The 24,929-nt window shown below is 44.0% G+C and overlaps 1 protein-coding gene across 3 annotated transcripts in view; it reads left to right on the top strand.

Moving 5' to 3' along the window:
• The window catches only part of ptch1 (patched 1), a 93,073-nt gene that overhangs the window by 47,318 nt on the left and 20,826 nt on the right, over positions 1 to 24,929 (top strand). For all 3 annotated transcript variants that reach the window (XM_071402666.1, XM_071402665.1, XM_071402667.1), the window contains exons 13-16: positions 9,230 to 9,348; positions 10,028 to 10,658; positions 11,346 to 11,655; positions 15,736 to 15,878. In XM_071402666.1, coding sequence (XP_071258767.1) covers positions 9,230 to 9,348; positions 10,028 to 10,658; positions 11,346 to 11,655; positions 15,736 to 15,878 — 1,203 coding nt within the window. The remainder of the gene's footprint in view (positions 1 to 9,229; positions 9,349 to 10,027; positions 10,659 to 11,345; positions 11,656 to 15,735; positions 15,879 to 24,929) is intronic.

Below are 24,929 nucleotides of genomic sequence, written 5' to 3'. Positions count from 1 at the left end.
AAGAGAGGAAGATAAAGCACACTACAGCTCCGGTCTCTTTACTGGGGTCAGCCAATGGCCACACCGGGCGTGTTTGTGTGGGTTTAGAGGTTGATTTCATTAGGAAAAGCCTTACGGAGCTGGGAGCAACATAAATGTCATGTGTTTGTGTGGTCAGACGAGGAATCTATGTGTTCCGTTCTGTCTCCCTCCTCCATCTTACTCCCACCCCCCCTCACCCTCACTCCCATCTCTCCCTTTTCTCTCTCTACCTTTCTCGCTTTCTTGTGCTGTGCATGGAATTGAGACTTGTGAGGTAAGGAAGGTAAGGAATGAGAGAGGGGGAGCGGTGTGTGTGTGTGTCTGGTTGGTGTTAAGGCGTGGTTACAGTGGGATGGAATAGGTTGCTGTAAACTGGCAGTAGTAAGAGCTTGTGTGTGTGTGTGTGTGTGTGTGTGTGTGTGTGTGTGTGTGTGTGTGTGTGTGTGTGTGTGTGTGTGTGTGTGTGTGTGTGTGTGTGTGTGTGTGTGTGTGTGTGTGTGTGTGTGTGTGTGTGTGTGTGTGTGTGAGAGAGAGAGAGAGAGTGTGTTCTTGGGTGCGTGCGTGTGTAGGGGTGTGTGTAGGGGGGTGTGTGTGTAGGGGGGTGTGTGTGTGTGTGTGTGTAGGGGTGTGTGTGTGTGTGTAGGGGTGTGTGTTGTCTCTGAGCCGTTGCGCCTGTTCATCACCTCAAGCCCTGCAGGCCTCTGTCTCCTTGGGTGGCCTGGCACACACACAGGACTTAGTGTGTGTGTGCTTGTGTCTGTGTGTGTGTGTGTGTGTTCAGTGGTCTGGCAGCTACACAGGATCCAGATTGTACTCTGGGCAGGGCCCCAGCCTAACCCCAACCCCCACCCTCTACTCTTTATGGCTCTAAGAGCTACACACTACACTCTCTCTCTCTCTCTCGTTTTATTTTCTCTCAAGTTCTCCTCTTACACACTCACACTCTTTTTTTTTCCTTCTTATTTTTTATTAACACATCCACCACCACCCCTCTTCAGAGGACACATATCTTTGAAGTTTTTTTTTTTTTTTTTTTACAGCTTTTCTGCTACGTACACAGTACATACCTTTTACATAGGCATTTTACATACAGTACCAGTCAAAAGTTTGGACACACCTACTCAATCAAATCCAATTCAACTTTATTTGTCACATGCGCCAAGTACAACAAGTGTAGACTTTACCGTGAAAATGCTTACTTACAAGCCCTTAACCAACAGTGCAGTTCAGGAAGAGTTAAGAAAATATTTACCAAGTAGACTAAAATAAAAAAGTAACACAATAAGAATAAGAATAACGAGGCTATATACACGGGGCACCGGTACCGAGTCAGTGTGCGGGGGTACAGGTGGCTAGTTGAGTTAATCTGTACATGTAGGTGGGGACGAAGTGACTATGCATAGATAACAAACAAACAGCGAGTGCAGAGAAAACAGTCTATAACTTGGGTGACTGGAGTCTGACAATTTTATGGGCTTTCCTCTGACACCGCCTATTATATAGGTCCTGGAAGGCAGGAAGCTTGGCCCCAGTGATGTACTGGGCTGTTCGCACTACCCTCTGTAGCACCTTACGGTCAGATGCCGAGCAGTTGCCATACCAGGCGGTGATGCAACCGGTCAGGATGCTCTCGATGGTGCAGTTGTAGAACCTTTTGAGGATTTGGAGACCCATGCCAAATCTTTTCAGTCTCCTGAGGGGGGAAAGGTTTAGTCGTGCCCTCTTCACGACTGTCTTGATATGTTTGGACCATGATAGTTCGTTGGTGATTCAAGGGTTTTTCTTTATTTTTAAAAATGTTCTACATTGTAGAATAATAGTGAAGACATCAAAACTATGAAATTACACATATGGAATCATGTAGTAACCAAAAAAGTGTTAAACAAATCAAAATATATTTTATATTTGAGATTTTTCAAAGTAGCCACCTTTTGCTTTGAACACTCTTGGCATTCTCTCAACCATCTTCACCTGGAATGCTTTAACAACAGTCTTGAAGGAGTTCCCACATATGCTGAGCACTCGTTGGTTGCTTTTCCTTCACTCTGCAGTCCAACTCATCCCAAACCATCTCAATTGGGTTGAGGTCGGGTGATTGTGGAGGCCAGGTCATCTGATGCAGCACTCCAACACTCTCCTTCTTGGTCAAATAGCCCTTACACAGCCTGGAGGTGTGTTGGGTCATTTTCCTGTTGAAAAACAAATGATAATCCCACTAAGCACAAACCAGATGGGATGGCATATCGCTGCAGAATGCTGTGGTAGCCATGCTGGTTAAGTCTGCCTTGAATTCTAAATAAATCACTGACAGTGTCATCCGGCAAAGCACCCCCACACCATCACACCTCCTCCTCCATGCTTCATGGTGGGAACCACGCATGCAGAGATAATCCGTTCACCTGCTATGCGTCTCACAAAGACACGGCGATTTTTGGAACCAAAAATCTCACATTTGGACTCATCCAACCAAAGGACAGATTACCACTGGTCTAATGTCCATTTCTCATGTTTCTTGGCCAAACAAGTCTCTTCTTATTATTGGTGTCCTTTAGTAGTAGTTTCTTTGCAGCATTTCGACCATGAAGGCCTGATTCACGCAGTCTCCTCTGAACAGTTGATGTTGAGATGTGTCTGTTACTTGAACTCTGTGAAGCATTTATTTGGGCTGCAATTTCTGAGGCTGGTAACTCTAAAGAACATATCCTCTGCAGCAGAGGTAACTCTGGGTCTTCCTTTCCTGTGGCGGTCCTCATGAGAGCCAGTTTCATCATAGCGCTTGATGTTTTTTGAGACTGCGCTTGAAGAAACTATGAAAGTTCTTGACATTTTCCGGATTGACTGACCTTCATGTCTTAAAGTAATGATGGACTGTAATTTTTCTTTGCTTATTTGAGCTGTTCTTGCCATAATATGGACTTGGTATTTTACCAAACAGGGCTATCTTCTGTATACCACCCCTACCTTGTCACAACACAACTGATATGCTTAAACGCATGAAGAAGGAAAGAAATTCCACAAATTAACTTTTAAGAAGGCACACCTGTTAACTGAAATGCATTCCAGGTGACGACCTCATGAAGCTAAAAATAAAGAAAAACCCCTTGAATGAGTAGGTGTAACGGATTTCCTCTTCGTCTGAGGAGGAGTAGCAAGGATCGGAACAATGTGCAGCGTGGTAAGTGTCCATAATGAGATATTTAATAAAACAACAGAACACTGAACAAAATAACAAAAGTACAAACAAACAACCGAAACAGTCTCGTATGGTGCAAACACTGAAATGGAAAATAACCACCCACAACACACAATGGAAAACAGGCTACCTAAATATGGCTCCCAATCAGAGACAACGATAAACAGCTGCCTCTGATTGGGAACCACACCAGGCCAAACACATAGAAAACAAACAACCTAGAAAAAATAACATAGACTGCCCACCCCAACTCACGCCCTGACCAACCTAACAAAAAGACATAAAAAAGAAACTAAGGTCAGAACGTGACAGTAGGTTTGTCCAAACTTTTGACTGGTACTGTACATGGTACTTTTGTATAAAGCAATCACGTAACAATAATTTATTACCATTACCATAAACTCTTTAATCCCACCTCTCAGCCCATCCCACCTATCACCATAGACCACCTTCGTTTGGTTTCCATGTGCCATATACTTTTCAATTGTGCTGTGATGTTTTACATACATTTATAAACTTTCTAATCGTATAGTATCTACAGATTGTGAGCTAAAGATGAAAACCTTTCCCACGAGTATTATTATATTATTCCTGAACCTGTGACAATAAACAAGCTATATATGGGCAATACCAGAATAAATAATCTTGGGATTCAGTCTCTTCGCATCAAATCTACAGAGCTGAGATTGTTTGTTTGTCCCATATATATAGCATTCTGTTGGTGGCAAGAATTTTGTATAATAATTTAAATTGAAAAAACACAACGTTTTTTTTTGTGTGTGTACCAGTTCATAAACCATGTGCCATGGAATCGGTACATTGAAAATCTCTTCCCATTTATTTTGCAACCTGTATGGCGCAGCTGTCAACATTTTTGTCCTCAAATGAAACTGGTATATTTTTCTATTTATGCCAGTTCCTTTCAGACAATTTGTATCTTCAATATATGGCAGGCAAACAAGTTCCCTTCCTTCTCTTTTTTCCACTTGCCTCCTCCATTTTTGTGGTAGTGCTGCAATAAGTTGGTTGTAAGTTTGGATTAAGCAGACATTCCCATATATTTTCGATAGCTGCGTATGTGACATAACTCCACCGTTTCTATACCTAATATCATTAATACATAAAAAAAATGTAATTCAATTTTTTCCATAAATAATGTTTTTTTATTAATCAGTATATTTGAGTTTAACCATAACATTTGTTGTAATATTTGTTCTATCTTTTCTGGAGGGTAAAACTGAAACTGTAACCAGCTTCGTATGGCTTGTTTAAGAAAGGGCAATACTAAACAAAATTTTATTTTAAATGATTCGGGAAATGAGAGGTTGTAATCTGTATAAAGGCAAAAAGGCCAAGGATGAGCCTTTCTTAATAATCTACTGGAGAACCATTTTGGGTTTAAGTATAACTTATATATGAGTGAAGCTTTTAGTGAGTTTTAAAGATGTAATATTTAATCGTTTTAGCCCCCCAAACTCATATTCATTATATAAATAGGCACGTTTAATTTTGTCTGCCTTAGCGTTCCAAATAAAATTAAATATTTTTTGCTCTTGTGATTTAAAAATGAGTCGTCTGAAGTAGGCAGCGCCATTAGTAAGTAAGTAAACTGTGATAGGACCAACCTCTCCATGGTTGCAGAATCTTATCTATTTTTCCAAACTTTCTAATGAAATTGATTGTGGTAAGCTCATTTACATTTTTTGAGATGTGAATACCAAGTGTGTCTACTTCACCATCCGCCCATTTTATTGGTAAACTACAAGGTAGTGTTAACACTGTGTCTTTTAACGATCCAATACGTAATATGGTACACTTGTCATACGTAGGTTTTAGTCCAGAGAGGCTAGAAAAGTGATCAAGATCTTCAATAAGACTGTGCAGGGATCCAGATTGCGGACTTAAGAAAAAACTTGAGTCTTACATTGACACTTTTGTTTTTACCCCTGAATTTCTAATTCCTTGATGTTCTTGTTGGATCTAATTTTGATAGCTAGCATTTCAATGGCCATAATAAATAGATATGGAGACAACAGACAGCCTTGTTTTACTCCTCTTAAAATCTCTATACTTTCTGAGAAGTAACCATTATTTAATATTTTACATCTGTGGTTGCTGTACATAATTTTTACCCATTGTATAAGAGATTCACCGCTATGCATTTCGCCAGGATTTTCGCATCACAACATTGAAGTGTAAGAGGCATGCTAATAATGGATATTTTAGTACATAAAAAACATTAAAAAATGTTTGATGTACCTCTACTGGTATACCATCAAGCCCTGGTGTTTTTCCAGACTGGAAAGATTTAATTGCATCATTAAGTTCCCCTTTTGTAAGTTGATGTTCACACAGGTCTTTCAGTAAATGTTTTAAATTAACTTTATTATTATTATTAGGGAAAAAATCCTTACAGTTAACATCATTCAGTGGAAATGGAGGAAACTGAAAAGAAAACATATGCTTAAAATATTTTGCTACCTCTTTCAAAATATCATTTTGTGAATCATGGATGATTTCTGTAAATTCTTTTTGGTAGCATTTCTATGTTGAAGATCCAAGAAAAATGTTGTGCATTTTCCCCCGTTTTCAATCCAATCCGCTTTATTTTTGTAATACATTACACTTGATCGTTCTTGAATAAGTACCTCCAATTCTTTTTGTTTTTCCTCTAACCTATTTTGTGCCTCTATAGTACAGTTTCCATGACCATCTACCTGCTCTGTTATTTCCTCTATTTCTTTTATTAGTCTAATCTCTTTGGACCTAAACCGCTTTTGTTTATAATACAATGATGAGTGTTCTATTGAATGGCCTCCAAAAGTACATGTAAAAGTGTCCCATACAATAAGGAGATCTGCTGTACCTATGTTGTGCAGAAAAAACTAAATTATGAATTATTTTGTCTTAGTTAAGAACAAATTGTCATCCAATAGGCTTTTATTCAATTTCCAATATCCCCGTCCACTTGGAAATTCTGCAAGTTATATGGAGGCCAATTAGATGGTGGTCCGATCGCATTTGGTCTCCTATTAATATTTTTTTTACTTTTGATGCCAGCAAGAATGATTCCAGGAAGTAATCAAGACGACTAGCTTGATTAAGCCTCCTCCATATATATCTCACTAGGTCAGGGTTGTTCAGCCTCCATATATCCACTAGTTCTAATGTATCCATGATATGTGTGATCTCCTTAAGTGCTTGAGGGAGATAGTTTGTAGTGTGACTTTCTTTACGATCCATTGAGGTACTTCAAACCGTATTATAACCTCCCACAATAATAATAGATTCATTCGTTGCTTGTGAGCTCAATAGATTATTCTATATATTTTAGAAGAAGTGTGGATCATCATTATTTGGCCAAATTGATCAATTCACCAGATTTGAGAGTTTTTGGTCCAATAGCATATTTAAAATAATACATTTCATTGAGGATCTGTTTGACCATTTTCCACAACCAGAACAACATTTTTACGAATTAGTATAATCACCCCTTTTGAGTTTCTTTGCCCATGACAAAAATGTATTTCTCCCTCCCAGTCCTTTTCCTCATCTATATTTGCAGAGTTAGTTTCCTGTAAACAATAGATATTATATTATTTCTCTTTTAGCCAGGTAAAAATGTATTTTTGGAGGAGGTGACACCTTTTGTAACATGATATCCTCTCCAGTCCCACTCCCATTCACAAGGAGCCGAAAGCAAAGTCTTGTATTTTTGTCTTTGGCGAAAACAAAGAAGAGTCGCCTTCCCTCGCTAGTAGTAGCTAGCTGGCAGCCTTGGTAGCTGGCTTTAGCCTGTCTAAAACATAGCAAGCTAGCTAGCCTTTTTAGCTTCCCACATCGCCATGTGAAATAATCAGATTTATAATAAAAGAATATGCCCGGCAAATATTCTTATACTAGTATAACTTAACACATTATCCCGATTTGACAAGCTGCTTGTGTTTTCATTCCCATATCATCTAAAAATAGAACTTCATGTTTTGGTCATGGAGAAAAAAGTACATGAGTAGCTAGTTGGCTACAGCAGGTTCTACCATTTCACAATAGCCTGTAATCACTAGTTATTACTTCTAAACAAAATACCTTTTTGGGTGGATTCTTGGATTTTCTTGTTGTCTACTTATTTGTTGTGAAAACAAAAGAAGAGTGTCTTGTCTTGTTGTCTTGTCTTGCTTGCAAATTGGCTAAACACTGCAAGCTAGCTAGCCTTTTAGCTTCCCACATCTCCATGTGAACTAATCTGATTTATAATTCAATAATATGCCCTGGCAAATATTCTTATACTTGCCAGTGTAACCTACAAGATTATCCTAATTTGAAATGCTGTTTCAATGTATTTTTTCCCATATCAGCAAAAAAAAAAAAAAATATTAAAGGAGAAAATAGCACATGGCTATCAGTTTTAACCTAGAATAATAATCACTTACATTTTGGGGTGATTCTATAAGGCTACAATGTTGTTTGGTTTATTGTTTGAACAGTCGCTAAGATTATGTTTGGTTATCAATGCAAAATAGGCTGCTTATTTAATGTCAAACTAAACCAAGACAGCAAACTTAACCAAGACAGCATGGGTCCCCAGATCCTCAAAAAGTTCTACAGCTGCACCATCGAGAGCATCCTGACCGGTTGCATCACCACCTGGTATGGCAACTGCTCGGCATCTGACCATAAGGCGCTACAGAGGGTACTGCATATGGCCCAGTACATCACTGGGGCCAGGCTTCCTGCCATCCAGGACCTACTGTATATACTAGGTGGTGTCAGAGGAAAGACAAAAAAATTCACCCAAGTTATAGACTCTTCTCTCTGCTACCGCACGGCAAGCGGTACCGGAGCGCCAAGTCTAGTTCCAAAAGGCTCCTTATCAGCTCCTACCCCCAAGCCATAAGACTGCTGAACAATTAATCAAACGGCCTTCCGTACTCAGTATTTACTGTTTACTTTTGTTTTTACACTGCTGCTACTTGATGTTTATTATCTATGCATAGTCACTTTACCTCCACCTACATGTACAAATTACCTCGACTAACCTGTACCCCCGCACATTGACTCGGCACCGGTACCCCCTGTATATAGTCTCATTATTGTTATTTTATTGTGTTACTTTTTACTTTAGTTTATTTAGTAAATATTTTGCAATGTTGGTTAAGGGCTCCTAAGTAAGCATTTCACAGTAAGGTCTACATCTGTTGTATTCAGCGCATGTGACAAATACAATTTGATTTGATTTGATCTTGACGTTTAAGTGATTTTCAAGTTGATTAGCTTCCCTCATCTCCATGTGAAATAATCCGATTTATAATGAAATAATATGCCCTGGCAAATATTCGTATACTTGCTTGTGTAACCTACAATATTATCCCAGTTTCATATGCTGTTTCAATGTATTCACTCCCATATCAGCTAAAAATAGAATATCATCATGTTTTAGTCGTGGAGAAAAAGCACATATCTTGAAGCTGTTTTTACCAGTAGCCCGGGTTCTAATAAGGCTATAATGTTGTTTGGTTTATTGTTTGAACAGTTGCTGATATTATATTTGCTTATCAATGCAAAATAGGCTAATTTCATGCAATAACCTATAGCCTATAGATCAGATCAAGGAACCAAGCAAGCTTCCTTGCGTACACAATACTGCCCCCACGGTTACGGAAAGTATGATACGACGCGTTACAATTTTCACGTGATACGGTAGTACCGAGCACGCTATAAGGAGCCGCCCTTTTTGTGACGAGAAGCGACACTGCGCTACGCTTCGTCGGCTTGGTTTGCGTATTCTGTGTAGACCCCTTTTAGGAACTCTATAAACTACCCCCTCCCAACTCATGGCAGCCTGATAAGTTAACCAATTGTTCCCTGTGTGTGTGTGTGTGTGTGTGTGTGTGTGTGTGTGTGTGTGTGTGTGTGTGTGTGTGTGTGTGTGTGTGTGTGTGTGTGTGTGTGTGTGTGTGTGTGTGTGTGTGTGTGTGTGTGTGTGTGTGTGTGTGTGTGTGTGTTCTCCCTGGCCAGGCTGCGGTGGTGGTGGTGTTTAACTTTGCCATGGTACTGCTCATCTTCCCTGCCATCCTCAGTATGGACCTGTATCGCAGAGAGGACCGCCGCTTTGACATCTTCTGCTGCTTCTACAGGTAACATACACACACACACATATACTCTACAAATACACACACACACACACACGCACGCACACACACTGTATATCTCTCCGCACCCTGTGGTTCATAAAGGTGTGTCATGTGTCATATTTTTCCATGTGATTACAGCTGAGTGTATCTCTACCTCAACTTCCCTAACTGATCCTTTAATTACTGTTTAGAGTGTGCTGTCTGTCTGTCTGTCTGTCTGTTTATCCTTCTCTCTCTTTATTAAACATCACCTGCCTGTCTGTGCATGTTCAGCTCCATAACACTCGCAGAGGCACACATTCAATAAACTCCCAGAAGTACACACGGGCACATATACCAAACATCTCCAGCTCCACTGCTAGCTGTCTGTCTGTCCCCCAGCCTGTGTGCTAACTCTCTGTCTGTCTGTCCCCCAGCCTGTGTGCTAACTCTCTGTCTGTCTGTCCCCCAGCCTGTGTGCTAACTCTCTGTCTGTCTGTCTGTCTGTCTGTCCCCCAGCCTGTGTGCTAACTCTCTGTCTGTCTGTCTGTCCCCCAGCCTGTGTGCTAACTCTCTGTCTGTCTGTCTGTCTGTCTGTCTGTCTGTCTGTCTGTCTGTCTGTCTGTCTGTCTGTCTGTCTGTCTGTCTGTCTGTCTGTCTGTCCCCCAGCCTGTGTGCTAACTCTCTGTCTGTGTCTCTCCAGCCCGTGTGCTAACAGGGTGATCCAGATCGAACCCCAGGCTTACCTGGACGGAGCAGACGGCAGTCACTACAGCCCCCCTCTTACCTCCTTCCGCACCCCCCCTCCCTCCTACAGCAGCCATGGTTTCTCCCAGCAGACTCAGATCACCATGCAGTCTACCGTCCAGCTGAGAACAGAGTACGACCCCAGGACTCAGGCCTTCTACACTACGGCCGAACCCAGGTCCCAGATCTCCGTACAACCGTTTACACCCGCAGCCACCGGCCCCGCCAACAACCCCAACGCCAGTCACGGTGTTCATGGCAACAACAACCACCATAGCAACCATCACAGCCGGAGTGGGAGTAGCAGTAGTCACGGCAACCTGAACAACAACAATGGTGGGCGTGGTTCCGGCTCAGTCCCGTTCCCTCCTCCCCCGTCCTCCTCTGGCGTTCCCCCTGTCTCCCCCCAGGCGGGGGAGGGGGTGTGTGTGTCGGGGGAGAGTGCCAGCTCCACCAGGGATCTGCTGTCCCAGTCTGGAGAGGCCTCTCTGGGGCTGCGCTGTCTGGAGCCCCCCTGCTCCCGATGGACCCTGGCCTACTTCGCAGAGAAACACTACGCCCCCTTCCTACTGCAGCCCACCACCAAGGTCGGTCTGTCTGTCTGTGTGTTTGTGTGTGTGTGTGTGTGTGTGTGTGTGTGTGTGTGTGTGTGTGTGTGTGTGTGTGTGTGTGTGTGTGTGTGTGTGCGTGCGTGCGTGCGTGCGTGCGTGCGTGCGTGCGTGTGTGTGCCTGCGCACGCACTTGTGTGTTCCTCCCCAGCGGTGGCTAACTCGCAGAGCCTGCTGAGTCAGACGTATCTAACCACAGAGCCTCAGTAGTAAGTTAGAGTACGTTCTAGTAGTCAAATATCTTAGAGCAGGGCTAGACCTGGCTTTCAGTCTGTGGTCAGTTTCTGACTAAAAAGATCTCTGTCTTCTCTCCTGGGTGGGCCCTTAAACTGACCTCCTGACCTGACTGACTCAGTCTGTGGTCAGACAGACACTACATTATGCTGGCTGGAGTGTTGAGATGGGTGACTAAACTGGGATAGTAAAACAGGTCCTGCCAGCGGTATTTACCTGCTCTTGTCTGCGTCCCAAATGGCACCCTGTTCCCTACATAGTGCACTTATTTTGACCGGGGCCCATCTCAACACTCCTCTCTAGTCCACTTTGGAACGTGGGATGTTTCTGTGGTCGTTGGGTTTCAGTCTGTAAAGGGCCACCCATGTTCGGCGTACTGTGTACTTATCTCCCTCTCTCCCCCCTCCTCCCTCCGTCCCTCCCTCTCTTCAGGTGGTAGTCATCCTGCTGTTCCTGGTCCTGCTGGGGGTCAGTCTGTACGGGACCACACGGGTACGGGACGGGCTGGAGCTGACCGACATCGTTCCCAGGGAGACCAGCGAGTACGACTTCATCGGGGCCCAGTTCAAGTTCTTCTCCTTCTACAACATGTACGTGGTGACCCAGCGGGCGGAGTACTCCCAGGCCCAGCCCCTGCTCTACCAGCTGCACCGCAGCTTCAACACGATCCGCTACGTACTGAGGGAGGACAACGGCCAGCTGCCACTCATGTGGCTCCACTACTTCAGGGACTGGCTGCAAGGTGAGGCATATACAATACATATACAGTAATCCCTCGTTTATCGCGGGGGTTACGTTCCGAAAATGACCCGCGATAAGTGAAATCCGCGAAATAGAAAACTTTTTTTTTTTTTTACAATTAGCAACTATTACATGTATACAAATACAGTGACTCACGTGTAGGCCGTTTCGTCGACATTATGGGTTTAGGAGATGTTCGAAATTACAAGATAATTTGGCCAACTTAATGTAAATTTGCCAAGCTGTTTTATGTACGTACACATAACTGCACGAGACGACAAAATGATAGCACAATTCGTAGCATGTTTTGATACAAGAAGCGGGAGTGAGTTTTTAGCGAATCAGAATGCAGAGCACAATGCACCAAAAAAAAAAAAAAATGCATTATGAAAATCCGCGAAATAGCGAATCCGCGATAAGTGAACCGCGAAGTGGCGAGGGATCACTGTATATATATATACTGTACGGTGCATTTGGAAAGTATTCAGACCCCTTCTCTTTTTCCACGTTTTGTTACGTTACAGCCATATTTTAATTTTTTTTTATTTTATTTTATTTTTTATCTCAAAATGGATTTTAACAATCTGCACACACAATACCCTATAAGAAAACAAGTTTTTAGAAATGTTTTCAAATGAATTATAAACAAAAAACAGAAATACCTTATTTACATATGTATTCAGACCCTTTCCTATGAGACTCAAAAATGAGCTCAGGTGCATCCTGTTTCCATTGATCATCCTTGAGATGTTTCTACAACTTGATTGGAGTCCACTTGTGGGAAATTCAATTGATTGGACATGATTTGGAAAGGCACACAGCTGTCTATATAAGGTCCCACTGTTGACAGTGCATGTCAGAGCAAAAACCAAGCCATGAGGTCGAAGGAATTGTCCGTCGAGCTCCGAGACAGGATTGTGTCGAGGCACAGATTTGAGGAAGGGTACCAAAACATTTCTTCAGAATTGAAGGTCCCCAAGAACACAGTGGCCTCCATCATTCTTAAATGGAAGAAGTTTGGATGCACCAAGACTCTTTCTAGAGCTGGCCGCCCAGCCAAACTGAGCAATCGGGGGAGAAAGACCTTGGTCAGGGAGGTGACCAAGAACCCCATGGTCACTCTGACAGAGCTCCAGAGTTCCTCTGTGGAGATGGGAGAAATTTCCAGAAGAGCAACCATCTCTGCAGCACTCCACCAATCAGGCCTTTATGGTAGAGTGGCCAGAGAGAAGCCACTCCTCAGTAAAAGTCACATGACAGCCCGCTTGGAGTTTGCCAAAAGGCACATAAAAGACTTTCAGACCATGAGAAACAAGATTCTCTGATCTGATGAAACCAAGATTGAACTCTTTGGCCTGAATGCCAAGCGTCACATCTGGAGGAAACCTGGCACCATCCCTACAGTGGAACATGGTGGTGGCAGTATCATGCTGTGGGGATGTTTTTCAGCGGCAGGGACTGGGAGACTAGTCAGGATCGAGGGAAAGATGAACGGAGCAAAGTACAGAGAGATCCTTGATGAAAACCTGCTCCAGAGCGCTCAGGACCTCAGACTGGGGGTGAAGGTTCACCTTCCAACAGGACAATGATCCTAAACACACAGCCAAGACAACACAGGAGTGGCTTTGGGACACGTTTCTGAATGTCCTTGAGTGGCCCAGCCAAAGCCCGGACTTGAACCCAATCAAACATCTCTGGAGAGACCTGAAAATAGCTGTGCAGTGACGCTCCCCATCCAACCTGACCGAGCCTGAGAGGATCTGCAAAGAAGAATGGGAGAAACTCCCCAAATATAGGTGTGCCAAGCTTGCAGATTCATACCCAAGAAGACTCGAGGTGCTTTAACAAAGTACTGAGTAAAGGGTCTGAATACTTATGTAAATGTAATATTTCAGTTGTTTGATTTGGAGTACATTTGCCAAATGTGGGGTATTGTGTGTAGATTGATAAGGAGAAAAAAGACACAATTGAATCCGTTTTATAACAGGGCTGTAACGTCACAAAATGTGGGACTAAGTCAAGGGGTCTGAATACTTTCCAAATGCACTGTACCTGCATACAAACACACAGGCTTGCACCGTACACTTTTTAGCTGTCATGTACTACAGGCATCCTCATTAGCTGCGGTTGTTGTCCAGCAACAGGAACCATGTAGACCTAAGCCTGTGAACAACAGCTGGACACCGCTGGTGATGCATTGTGGGTTGACGTGCTTGTACATTTCCGCGTGTATTCCATCTGCGTCCGCGCTTGCACACGTATGTATGTGTGTGCTTGAATGTGTGGTGCGCGGCGTGTGTGTGTGGCTGGGCGGGGGAGCTGCAGAGTGGGTGGGTTACAGAGAGCTGTGTTTAATATTGCTCAGTGAGATGGCTGGACAAATTGGACCCAGACAGCGAGCAAGGGGAGACCCAAAACACTATCCCAGGAACAGGCTACTGGCCAGGGGGAACGGGGAGGGGAGTGCAGGAGGCCAAGAGGAGAGAAACACAGAAAAGAGAGAGAGCAATGAAACAATTAGTAATTGAGAGGTAGAGATAGAGAGCATGACGGAAAGAAGTTAAGACACAGAGGTAGAGAGGTATATTCTCGGCCTGTTCTACCTGAAAGCGGGTCGGAGTTGGATACTGAGTTTGTCCTTGCTCTTATACAATGCACTAACCAGCACAGTGTGTACCACGTACCAACGTCTTTTAAGGCGTTTAAGTGAGGTCTCATAAAGTACGCGGGGGAGAAATGTGTGTAATTAGACAATCATTATCCCACTCAGTGTGTGGGACTAAAACTGAAACACATTGACTTACAGGCCCTGGATTTACTAGTCTCACATCGCAAACCGTTTGGAAGAGGTTTAACACATTCAGCGCTTTGTGCTGAGATTCAAGTTCAAGCCGACACAAGCAAACACCAGCCATACAGAGAGAGAGAGGAGAGAGAGAGAGAGAGAGGAGAGAGAGAGAGGAGAGAGGAGAGAGAGAGAGAAAGAGAAGAGAGAGAGAGAGAGAGAGAGAGAGAGAGAGAGAGAGAGATGAAGAGAGAGAGAGAGGAGAGAGAGAGAGGAGAGAGAGAGCGAAAGAGAAGAGAGAGAGAGAGAGAGAGAGAGAGAGAGAGAGAGAGAGAGAGAGAGAGAGAGAGAGAAGAGAGAGAGAGAGGAGAGAGAGAGAGAGAGAGAGAGAGAGAGAGGAAGAGAGAGAGAGAGGAGAGAGAGAGAGAGAGAGAGGAAGAGAGAGAGAGAGATGAGAGAGAGAGAGAGAAGAGAGAGAGGAGAGAGAGAGAGAGAGTTGTTGTTGCTGTGTGTGTCCGGTTCGAGGTCTTGCTGTGTAATTGTGAGACAAAAAGAGGTTGCCGTGAGACCGAAATGGAGTGGGTTCTACAGAAGAGGCAATTACTGTGTTGTATGTCTATATGTAGTCAATATCTCCACAGGCCAGAGCACCGCGGAGGAAGGTATGGCGATATCCCGGAAGAGAGACTTCACATGTTGTTGTGCTCTGTTTGGTTTGTGTCCGTTAGAAACCGACTGGTCGTGCTCCTAATGACTTCTACAACGGTCTGGCTACCACTTATGTTCCGCTGTGGCGCTCTGCTCCGGGGGACAGAGTGCTGCGCTGTCTCTGTTCGCTGTTTGAAGAGTGCGGTTCAAGGCCTTGCGGTCCTTTTGACCGTAGTCTGCTTTTAGAAGTTCTCTTGAGGAATGTGGCCGTGCCCACCGGTTGTTGTGGAAAACATGGCCCGTTTTGGATGTGTGGTCGAGTTTTGATCTTCTTTTTTTTTTTTTTTTTTATAGAGCGCTGTCCTGTTTTTCAGTTTGAATGGAGCATGTTGAGAGGTCTGTTGGTCTTGGTGGGGAATGTGGAACATGCTTTTGATGTGGCCATGTGTTTTGTGTGTTCAACTACGTTTTCTTGTAGAGAGAAGTGCCGTTGTGTTTGGTATGCTGTGATGTATGGTTTTGCTATAGTTCTTTTTTATTTTTTGGTGTGTTTTATGATGTTTGGTTATGTTATGGTTGTTTTGTGCGTTGTGACGTATGGTTATGTGATGGTTGTGAAATGGTTGCGTTGTGGTTGTGTGTCGACAGGTCTGCAGGCAGCGTTTGATCAGGACTGGGAGTCGGGTCGGATCACACAGAGCAGCTACAGGAACGGTTCAGACGACGGGGTCCTGGCCTACAAATTGCTGGTACAGACCGGACGCAGGGACAAGCCCATCAACTTCAACCAGGTGAGACCCGCTTAATAACATCAGGCAAACTCCATTCACTTCAACCAGGTGAGACCCGCTTAATAATACCAGGCTAAACACATTCACTTCAACCAGGTGAGACCCGCTTAATAATACCAGGCTCAACCCATTCACTTCAACCAGGTGAGACCCGCTTAATAATACCAGGCTAAACACATTCACTTCAACCAGGTGAGACCCGCTTAATAATACCAGGCTCAACCCATTCACTTCAACCAGGTGAGACCCGCTTAATAATACCAGGCTCAACCCATTCACTTCAACCAGGTGAGACCCGCTTAATAATACCAGGCTAAACCCATTCACTTCAACCAGGTGAGAGTCACTTAATAATACCAGGCTAAACCCATTCACTTCAACCAGGTGAGACCCGCTTAATAATACCAGGCTAAACCCATTCACTTTAACCAGGTGAGACCCGCTTAATAATACCAGGCTAAACCCATTCACTTCAACCAGGTGAGACCCGCTTAATAATACCAGGCTAAACCCATTCACTTCAACCAGGTGAGACCCGCTTAATAATACCAGGCTAAACCCATTCACTTCAACCAGGTGAGACCCGCTTAATAATACCAGGCTCAACCCATTCACTTCAACCAGGTGAGACCCGCTTAATAATACCAGGCTAAACCCATTCACTTCAACCAGGTGAGACCCGCTTAATAATACCAGGCTGAACCCATTCACTTCAACCAGGTGAGACCCGCTTAATAATACCAGGCTCAACCCATTCACTTCAACCAGGTGAGACCCGCTTAATAATACCAGGCTAAACCCATTCACTTCAACCAGGTGAGAGTCACTTAATAATACCAGGCTAAACCCATTCACTTCAACCAGGTGAGACCCGCTTAATAATACCAGGCTAAACCCATTCACTTCAACCAGGTGAGACCCGCTTAATAATACCAGGCTAAACCCATTCACTTCAACCAGGTGAGACCCGCTTAATAATACCAGGCTCAACCCATTCACTTCAACCAGGTGAGACCTGCTTAATAATACCAGGCTAAACCCATTCACTTCAACCAGGTGAGACCCGCTTAATAATACCAGGCTCAACCCATTCACTTCAACCAGGTGAGACCCGCTTAATAATACCAGGCTAAACCCATTCACTTCAACCAGGTGAGACCCGCTTAATAATACCAGGCTCAACCCATTCACTTCAACCAGGTGAGACCCGCTTAATAATACCAGGCTAAACCCATTCACTTCAACCAGGTGAGACCCGCTTAATAATACCAGGCTCAACCCATTCATTTCAACCAGGTGAGACCCGCTTAATAATACCAGGCTGAACCCATTCACTTCAACCAGGTGAGACCCGCTTAATAATACCAGGCTGAACCCATTCACTTCAACCAGGTGAGACCTGCTTAATAATACCAGGCTAAACCCATTCACTTCAACCAGGTGAGACCCGCTTAATAATACCAGGCTCAACCCATTCACTTCAACCAGGTGAGACCCGCTTAATAATACCAGGCTAAACACATTCACTTCAACCAGGTGAGACCCGCTTAATAATACCAGGCTAAACACATTCACTTCAACCAGGTGAGACCCGCTTAATAATACCAGGCTCAACCCATTCACTTCAACCAGGTGAGACCCGCTTAATAATACCAGGCTAAACACATTCACTTCAACCAGGTGAGACCCGCTTAATAATACCAGGCTCAACCCATTCACTTCAACCAGGTGAGACCCGCTTAATAATACCAGGCTCAACCCATTCACTTCAACCAGGTGAGACCCGCTTAATAATACCAGGCTAAACCCATTCACTTCAACCAGGTGAGAGTCACTTAATAATACCAGGCTAAACCCATTCAATTCAACCAGGTGAGACCCGCTTAATAATACCAGGCTAAACCCATTCACTTTAACCAGGTGAGACCCGCTTAAAAATACCAGGCTAAACCCATTCACTTCAACCAGGTGAGACCCGCTTAATAATACCAGGCTAAACCCATTCACTTCAACCAGGTGAGACCCGCTTAATAATACCAGGCTAAACCCATTCACTTCAACCAGGTGAGACCCGCTTAATAATACCAGGCTCAACCCATTCACTTCAACCAGGTGAGACCCGCTTAATAATACCAGGCTAAACCCATTCACTTCAACCAGGTGAGACCCGCTTAATAATACCAGGCTGAACCCATTCACTTCAACCAGGTGAGACCCGCTTAATAATACCAGGCTCAACCCATTCACTTCAACCAGGTGAGACCCGCTTAATAATACCAGGCTAAACCCATTCACTTCAACCAGGTGAGAGTCACTTAATAATACCAGGCTAAACCCATTCACTTCAACCAGGTGAGACCCGCTTAATAATACCAGGCTAAACCCATTCACTTCAACCAGGTGAGACCCGCTTAATAATACCAGGCTCAACCCATTCACTTCAACCAGGTGAGACCTGCTTAATAATACCAGGCTCAACCCATTCACTTCAACCAGGTGAGACCCGCTTAATAATACCAGGCTAAACCCATTCACTTCAACCAGGTGAGAGTCACTTAATAATACCAGGCTAAACCCATTCACTTCAACCAGGTGAGACCCGCTTAATAATACCAGGCTAAACCCATTCACTTCAACCAGGTGAGACCCGCTTAATAATACCAGGCTAAACCCATTCACTTCAACCAGGTGAGACCCGCTTAATAATACCAGGCTCAACCCATTCACTTCAACCAGGTGAGACCTGCTTAATAATACCAGGCTAAACCCATTCACTTCAACCAGGTGAGACCCGCTTAATAATACCAGGCTCAACCCATTCACTTCAACCAGGTGAGACCCGCTTAATAATACCAGGCTAAACCCATTCACTTCAACCAGGTGAGACCCGCTTAATAATACCAGGCTCAACCCATTCACTTCAACCAGGTGAGACCCGCTTAATAATACCAGGCTAAACCCATTCACTTCAACCAGGTGAGACCCGCTTAATAATACCAGGCTCAACCCATTCATTTCAACCAGGTGAGACCCGCTTAATAATACCAGGCTGAACCCATTCACTTCAACCAGGTGAGACCCGCTTAATAATACCAGGCTGAACCCATTCACTTCAACCAGGTGAGACCTGCTTAATAATACCAGGCTAAACCCATTCACTTCAACCAGGTGAGACCCGCTTAATAATACCAGGCTCAACCCATTCACTTCAACCAGGTGAGACCCGCTTAATAATACCAGGCTAAACACATTCACTTCAACCAGGTGAGACCCGCTTAATAATACCAGGCTAAACACATTCACTTCAACCAGGTGAGACCCGCTTAATAATACCAGGCTCAACCCATTCACTTCAACCAGGTGAGACCCGCTTAATAATACCAGGCTAAACACATTCACTTCAACCAGGTGAGACCCGCTTAATAATACCAGGCTCAACCCATTCACTTCAACCAGGTGAGACCCGCTTAATAATACCAGGCTCAACCCATTCACTTCAACCAGGTGAGACCCGCTTAATAATACCAGGCTAAACCCATTCACTTCAACCAGGTGAGAGTCACTTAATAATACCAGGCTAAACCCATTCACTTCAACCAGGTGAGACCCGCTTAATAATACCAGGCTAAACCCATTCACTTTAACCAGGTGAGACCCGCTTAATAATACCAGGCTAAACCCATTCACTTCAACCAGGTGAGACCCGCTTAATAATACCAGGCTAAACCCATTCACTTCAACCAGGTGAGACCCGCTTAATAATACCAGGCTAAACCCATTCACTTCAACCAGGTGAGACCCGCTTAATAATACCAGGCTCAACCCATTCACTTCAACCAGGTGAGACCCGCTTAATAATACCAGGCTAAACCCATTCACTTCAACCAGGTGAGACCCGCTTAATAATACCAGGCTGAACCCATTCACTTCAACCAGGTGAGACCCGCTTAATAATACCAGGCTCAACCCATTCACTTCAACCAGGTGAGACCCGCTTAATAATACCAGGCTAAACCCATTCACTTCAACCAGGTGAGAGTCACTTAATAATACCAGGCTAAACCCATTCACTTCAACCAGGTGAGACCCGCTTAATAATACCAGGCTAAACCCATTCACTTCAACCAGGTGAGACCCGCTTAATAATACCAGGCTAAACCCATTCACTTCAACCAGGTGAGACCCGCTTAATAATACCAGGCTCAACCCATTCTCTTCAACCAGGTGAGACCTGCTTAATAATACCAGGCTAAACCCATTCACTTCAACCAGGTGAGACCCGCTTAATAATACCAGGCTCAACCCATTCACTTCAACCAGGTGAGACCCGCTTAATAATACCAGGCTAAACCCATTCACTTCAACCAGGTGAGACCCGCTTAATAATACCAGGCTCAACCCATTCACTTCAACCAGGTGAGACCCGCTTAATAATACCAGGCTAAACCCATTCACTTCAACCAGGTGAGACCCGCTTAATAATACCAGGCTCAACCCATTCATTTCAACCAGGTGAGACCCGCTTAATAATACCAGGCTGAACCCATTCACTTCAACCAGGTGAGACCCGCTTAATAATACCAGGCTGAACCCATTCACTTCAACCAGGTGAGACCTGCTTAATAATACCAGGCTAAACCCATTCACTTCAACCAGGTGAGACCCGCTTAATAATACCAGGCTCAACCCATTCACTTCAACCAGGTGAGACCCGCTTAATAATACCAGGCTAAACACATTCACTTCAACCAGGTGAGACCCGCTTAATAATACCAGGCTCAACCCATTCACTTCAACCAGGTGAGACCCGCTTAATAATACCAGGCTCAACCCATTCACTTCAACCAGGTGAGACCCGCTTAATAATACCAGGCTAAACACATTCACTTCAACCAGGTGAGACCCGCTTAATAATACCAGGCTCAACCCATTCACTTCAACCAGGTGAGACCCGCTTGATAATACCAGGCTCAACCCATTCACTTCAACCAGGTGAGACCCGCTTAATAATACCAGGCTAAACACATTCACTTCAACCAGGTGAGACCCGCTTAATAATACCAGGCTCAACCCATTCACTTCAACCAGGTGAGACCCGCTTAATAATACCAGGCTCAACCCATTCACTTCAACCAGGTGAGACCTGCTTAATAATACCAGGCTAAACCCATTCACTTCAACCAGGTGAGAGTCACTTAATAATACCAGGCTCAACCCATTCACTTCAACCAGGTGAGACCCGCTTAATAATACCAGGCTCAACCCATTCACTTCAACCAGGTGAGAGTCACTTAATAATACCAGGCTAAACCCATTCACTTCAACCAGGTGAGACCCGCTTAATAATACCAGGCTAAACCCATTCACTTCAACCAGGTGAGACCCACTTAATAATACCAGGCTAAACCCATTCACTTCAACCAGGTGAGACTCAGCTATTAATAACCCTTTATAGTCGATGGAAATGGCCTATATGGATAGGGCTAAATTGAAATGTTTTTTATTGAAAAAATATGAAAATCATATGCAGAACGATGGTAGCAATTAAAATGGACCAGTTTGGAGATTATCTGGAAATTATTAGACGTAAAATGAGAAGACAACAGTTCACCTGACACAAGACTGAATCCAAACATTAAACTGTTGATTTTATGTTCATTTTACATTTACTGTCCTTTTTGCCACATTTGTTGATACCGAAATCTAGAAATACTCTGGATACATTCAGTAACATGATAAGAATATTCTTGGAAAATATGGGGTAGGTGCAACATAAGACAAAAAAATGACAAGGCTTTAAGTGAGAGGACTAACTGGTGTTTCAAAGTGACCACACACCTCTCCAAAGTGTGCACAGTTCCTAAGTCATTTCCATGCACTTTTATGACTCAAAGAAAAGTCTTCAACTACAAAGAGCTTTTTTGACCTCTCCTAGCTGTGCCGTTGAGGAACTAGAGCAAGCACACTTGTAGTTGTTTGGTTTGGAACACGGCCCTGCATCCCCGCCTTTACACGATTACTGTTGTTGTTTACGCAATCCAAAAACGGTCCATTATAAATCGCAATCTGGATCAAATGGGAATCATTTGAAAGCTTGTTCTATTGCCAACATGACGAGCTAAATTGTCAAATACGATCTTACAGTTCTAGGCTTTCACAAGGCAATTCAGAGAAGCAGATCGTCATTTTGGGGCCCATGGAATGGAGTCATGAGTTAATTTAGGTGTGTGGTCCGCGCCAAATTTTCTTCACAATACAACAAACAGGCTCATTCTGTTCTGGACAACCCAGGGTATAATGCCATATCATCTAGTAACTGTACATCAAACATAGTGATCATAAACACTGACACTGTATATTACATGATTTCTATGATATAGAAATGTGAAGTGCACGTTTGGACAGGGGTTTATTATAATCCTCAACGTCTCTAGTCCTCGTAATTTCCAGCATTTCCCTCACTCAGACAACAACAAAAAAATATATTTTTTTTTTAAGTTGCCCAATTAGCTGGAGGGATGTGGGGAGCTTCTCGTCGCGCGTGGTGCTCAAGCTCAGAACGGCTGTCAGTCAAAACCCATACAGCGTTGTGACGCGCCGAGCCAGAGCTCTGACGTCATGTATAGCATGTTACTGTACAGCCACTGCGTTCCAATTTAGGCGCTTATCAGTGTCCAAATCTGCCAATTTCAACTCGTATGCGGGTACAAGTGTCAAGGGCTAATACCAGGCAAAACCCTATTCACTTCAACCAGGTGAAACCCACTTATTAAAACCAGGCTAAACCCATTCACTTCAACCACGTGACTTGTCTCCAACCCATTTATTTTAAAAAACGAGTTTTTCGATCAAAACCCATTCACTTCAACTAGGTGGGTGTACAGTATGATCAACACTCCTTTATCTAAACCAGCTGGGTGTGGGATCGTAAGTCGCCCACTTTAACCAGGTGATTATTTGTTGATTACTACAAAGCAAGCCCGTCAAACTCTGCCTATGACCCTATCTCAAATCAAATCAAACTTTATTTGTCACATGCGCCGAATACAACAAGTGTAGACTTTACCGTGAAATGCTTACTTACAAGCCCTAAACCAAAAGTGCAGTTCATGAAGAGTTAAGAAAATATTTACCAAGTAGACTAAAATAAATAGTAATAATAAAAAGTAATATAATAAGAATAACAATAACGAGACTATATACAGAGTGGGTCTAGGGTGTCCGAGAGGATGCTGTTGATGTCAGCCATGACCAGCCTTTCACAAGCACTTCATGGCTACCGACGTGAGTGCCACGGGGCGGTAATCATTTATGCAGGTTACCTTCGCTTCCTTGGACGGACACAGGGACTATGGTGGTCTGCTTGAAACATGTAGGTATTACAGACTCGGTCAGAGAGAGGTTGAAAATGTCAGTGAAGACACTTGACAGTTGGTCCGCGCATGCTTTGAGTACACATCCTGGTAATCCGTCTGGCCCAGCGGCTTTGTTGACCTGTTTAAAGGTTTTGTTCACATCGACTACCGTGAGCGTTATCACACAGTCATCCAGAACAACTGGTGCTCTCGTGCATGCTTTAGTTTTGCTTGCCTCGAAGCGAGCATAAAAGGCATTGAGGAGTACACTATCTGACTTAAGCAGAACTATTTGAATGCTTGATGATGCTCAGTGTGGCTCCGTGTGGCTCAGTTGGTAGAGCATGGCGCTTGCAACGCCAGGGTTGTGGGTTCATTCCCCACGGGGGGACCAGGATGAATATGTATGAACTTTCCAATTTGTAAGTCGCTCTGGATAAGAGTGTCTGCTAAATGACTTAAATGTAAATGTAAATGCAGTAGCCTTCTTATCCTGTCCTTCTCATCTCTTGTCCTGGAATGTAGCAGTGGTACAGTAGGATTGTACAACATTGGATTTAATGAAGCCTTGGAGAACGGGATACTGAGTGACACAGAGCCCATTTTGTCCTTTTGTGGGTGTACGTGTGAGTAGAGGTCTGTGGCTGGGCCTAGGAAAGCCACACCTGGCTTATAAACAGGCCTCTCTCTCTCTCTCTCTCTCTCTCTCTCTCTGATGACTTTACCAAGCCCAGGAATTTAAAGCCCTCGCCGGGGCTGCAACCCGTCTCTGAAAAAGCTATTAACTCTTCATTCAAACCGTTTGTCCCATTTGCTGCTAGCTACAGGCTAGAGATACCCAACTCTAACCATGGTGTGTGTGCATGTGTCTGTGTTCCCGTTTGCATCAGATAACACAGTTGAACACTTTCACGGTGTTTCTAGTTAAGGCTAGGTGTGATAGTAAGCCGCCAGACAGAGGAAGATAGATGGCAATATCATGCCCCCTGGAGTCTGAAGGTATGTGTGTGTGTGTTGGTGAGTCCTCCACTATCTGGCTAATAGTGTAGCCTAGCAGTATCTCCCAAATCGTCGCTGTCTGATGTAAATCTCCAAAAACAGAAACTTCTCAGGAAATTGAAAAAAATGACCATTAATCAACATACAATTATGAAACGTCAGAAGCTATTTTGAATACATTTTCTTGCTTCTTGAATCATGAAATGTTCAGAGTACATTGACAGGAGTTACTGCTTTCAATAAATAAAAAATAAACATGTGGGCAGAAATGGAGTTACACGGTTTTCACCAGACAGCGACGCAATGGTGGGTCTGCTACAGATGTTGTTCTGTTAGTTGGATGGGTTTTTGCCTTTAGTTGGTTGTTGGTAAACCACTAGCATAGATATCACGAAACAGCCCGGGCCTGGGAGGCCTGATGGTGTGCGGGCGGCCCTATGATGTCACTTCCTGTGCCTGTGAGGGAAGCAGAGCTGGCTGCAGGGCGATGGGCCGCCAGCCGTGCTCCATGGGCTTCCCGTGACAGCTTGAAGACATACAGTGGTTGCGTATCCTGCTGCTTAATGCAAGACAGACCTTTGGAATTCAACTCTCTCTCTCTCCCCGTCTCTCTCTCACTCTTCTGACTCTTCCTCTCCCTCCCTCTCTCTTTCTAGGTTTTCTCTCCCTCTCTCTCACCGTTTTCTCTCTCTTTCAA

The sequence above is a fragment of the Salvelinus alpinus genome, chromosome 5, assembly GCF_045679555.1.
Source record: "Salvelinus alpinus chromosome 5, SLU_Salpinus.1, whole genome shotgun sequence".
In the NCBI taxonomy this organism is placed as follows: domain Eukaryota; kingdom Metazoa; phylum Chordata; class Actinopteri; order Salmoniformes; family Salmonidae; genus Salvelinus; species Salvelinus alpinus.
Note: the sequence above shows the minus strand (reverse complement) of the source record. Positions and strands in the feature narration are given on the sequence as shown.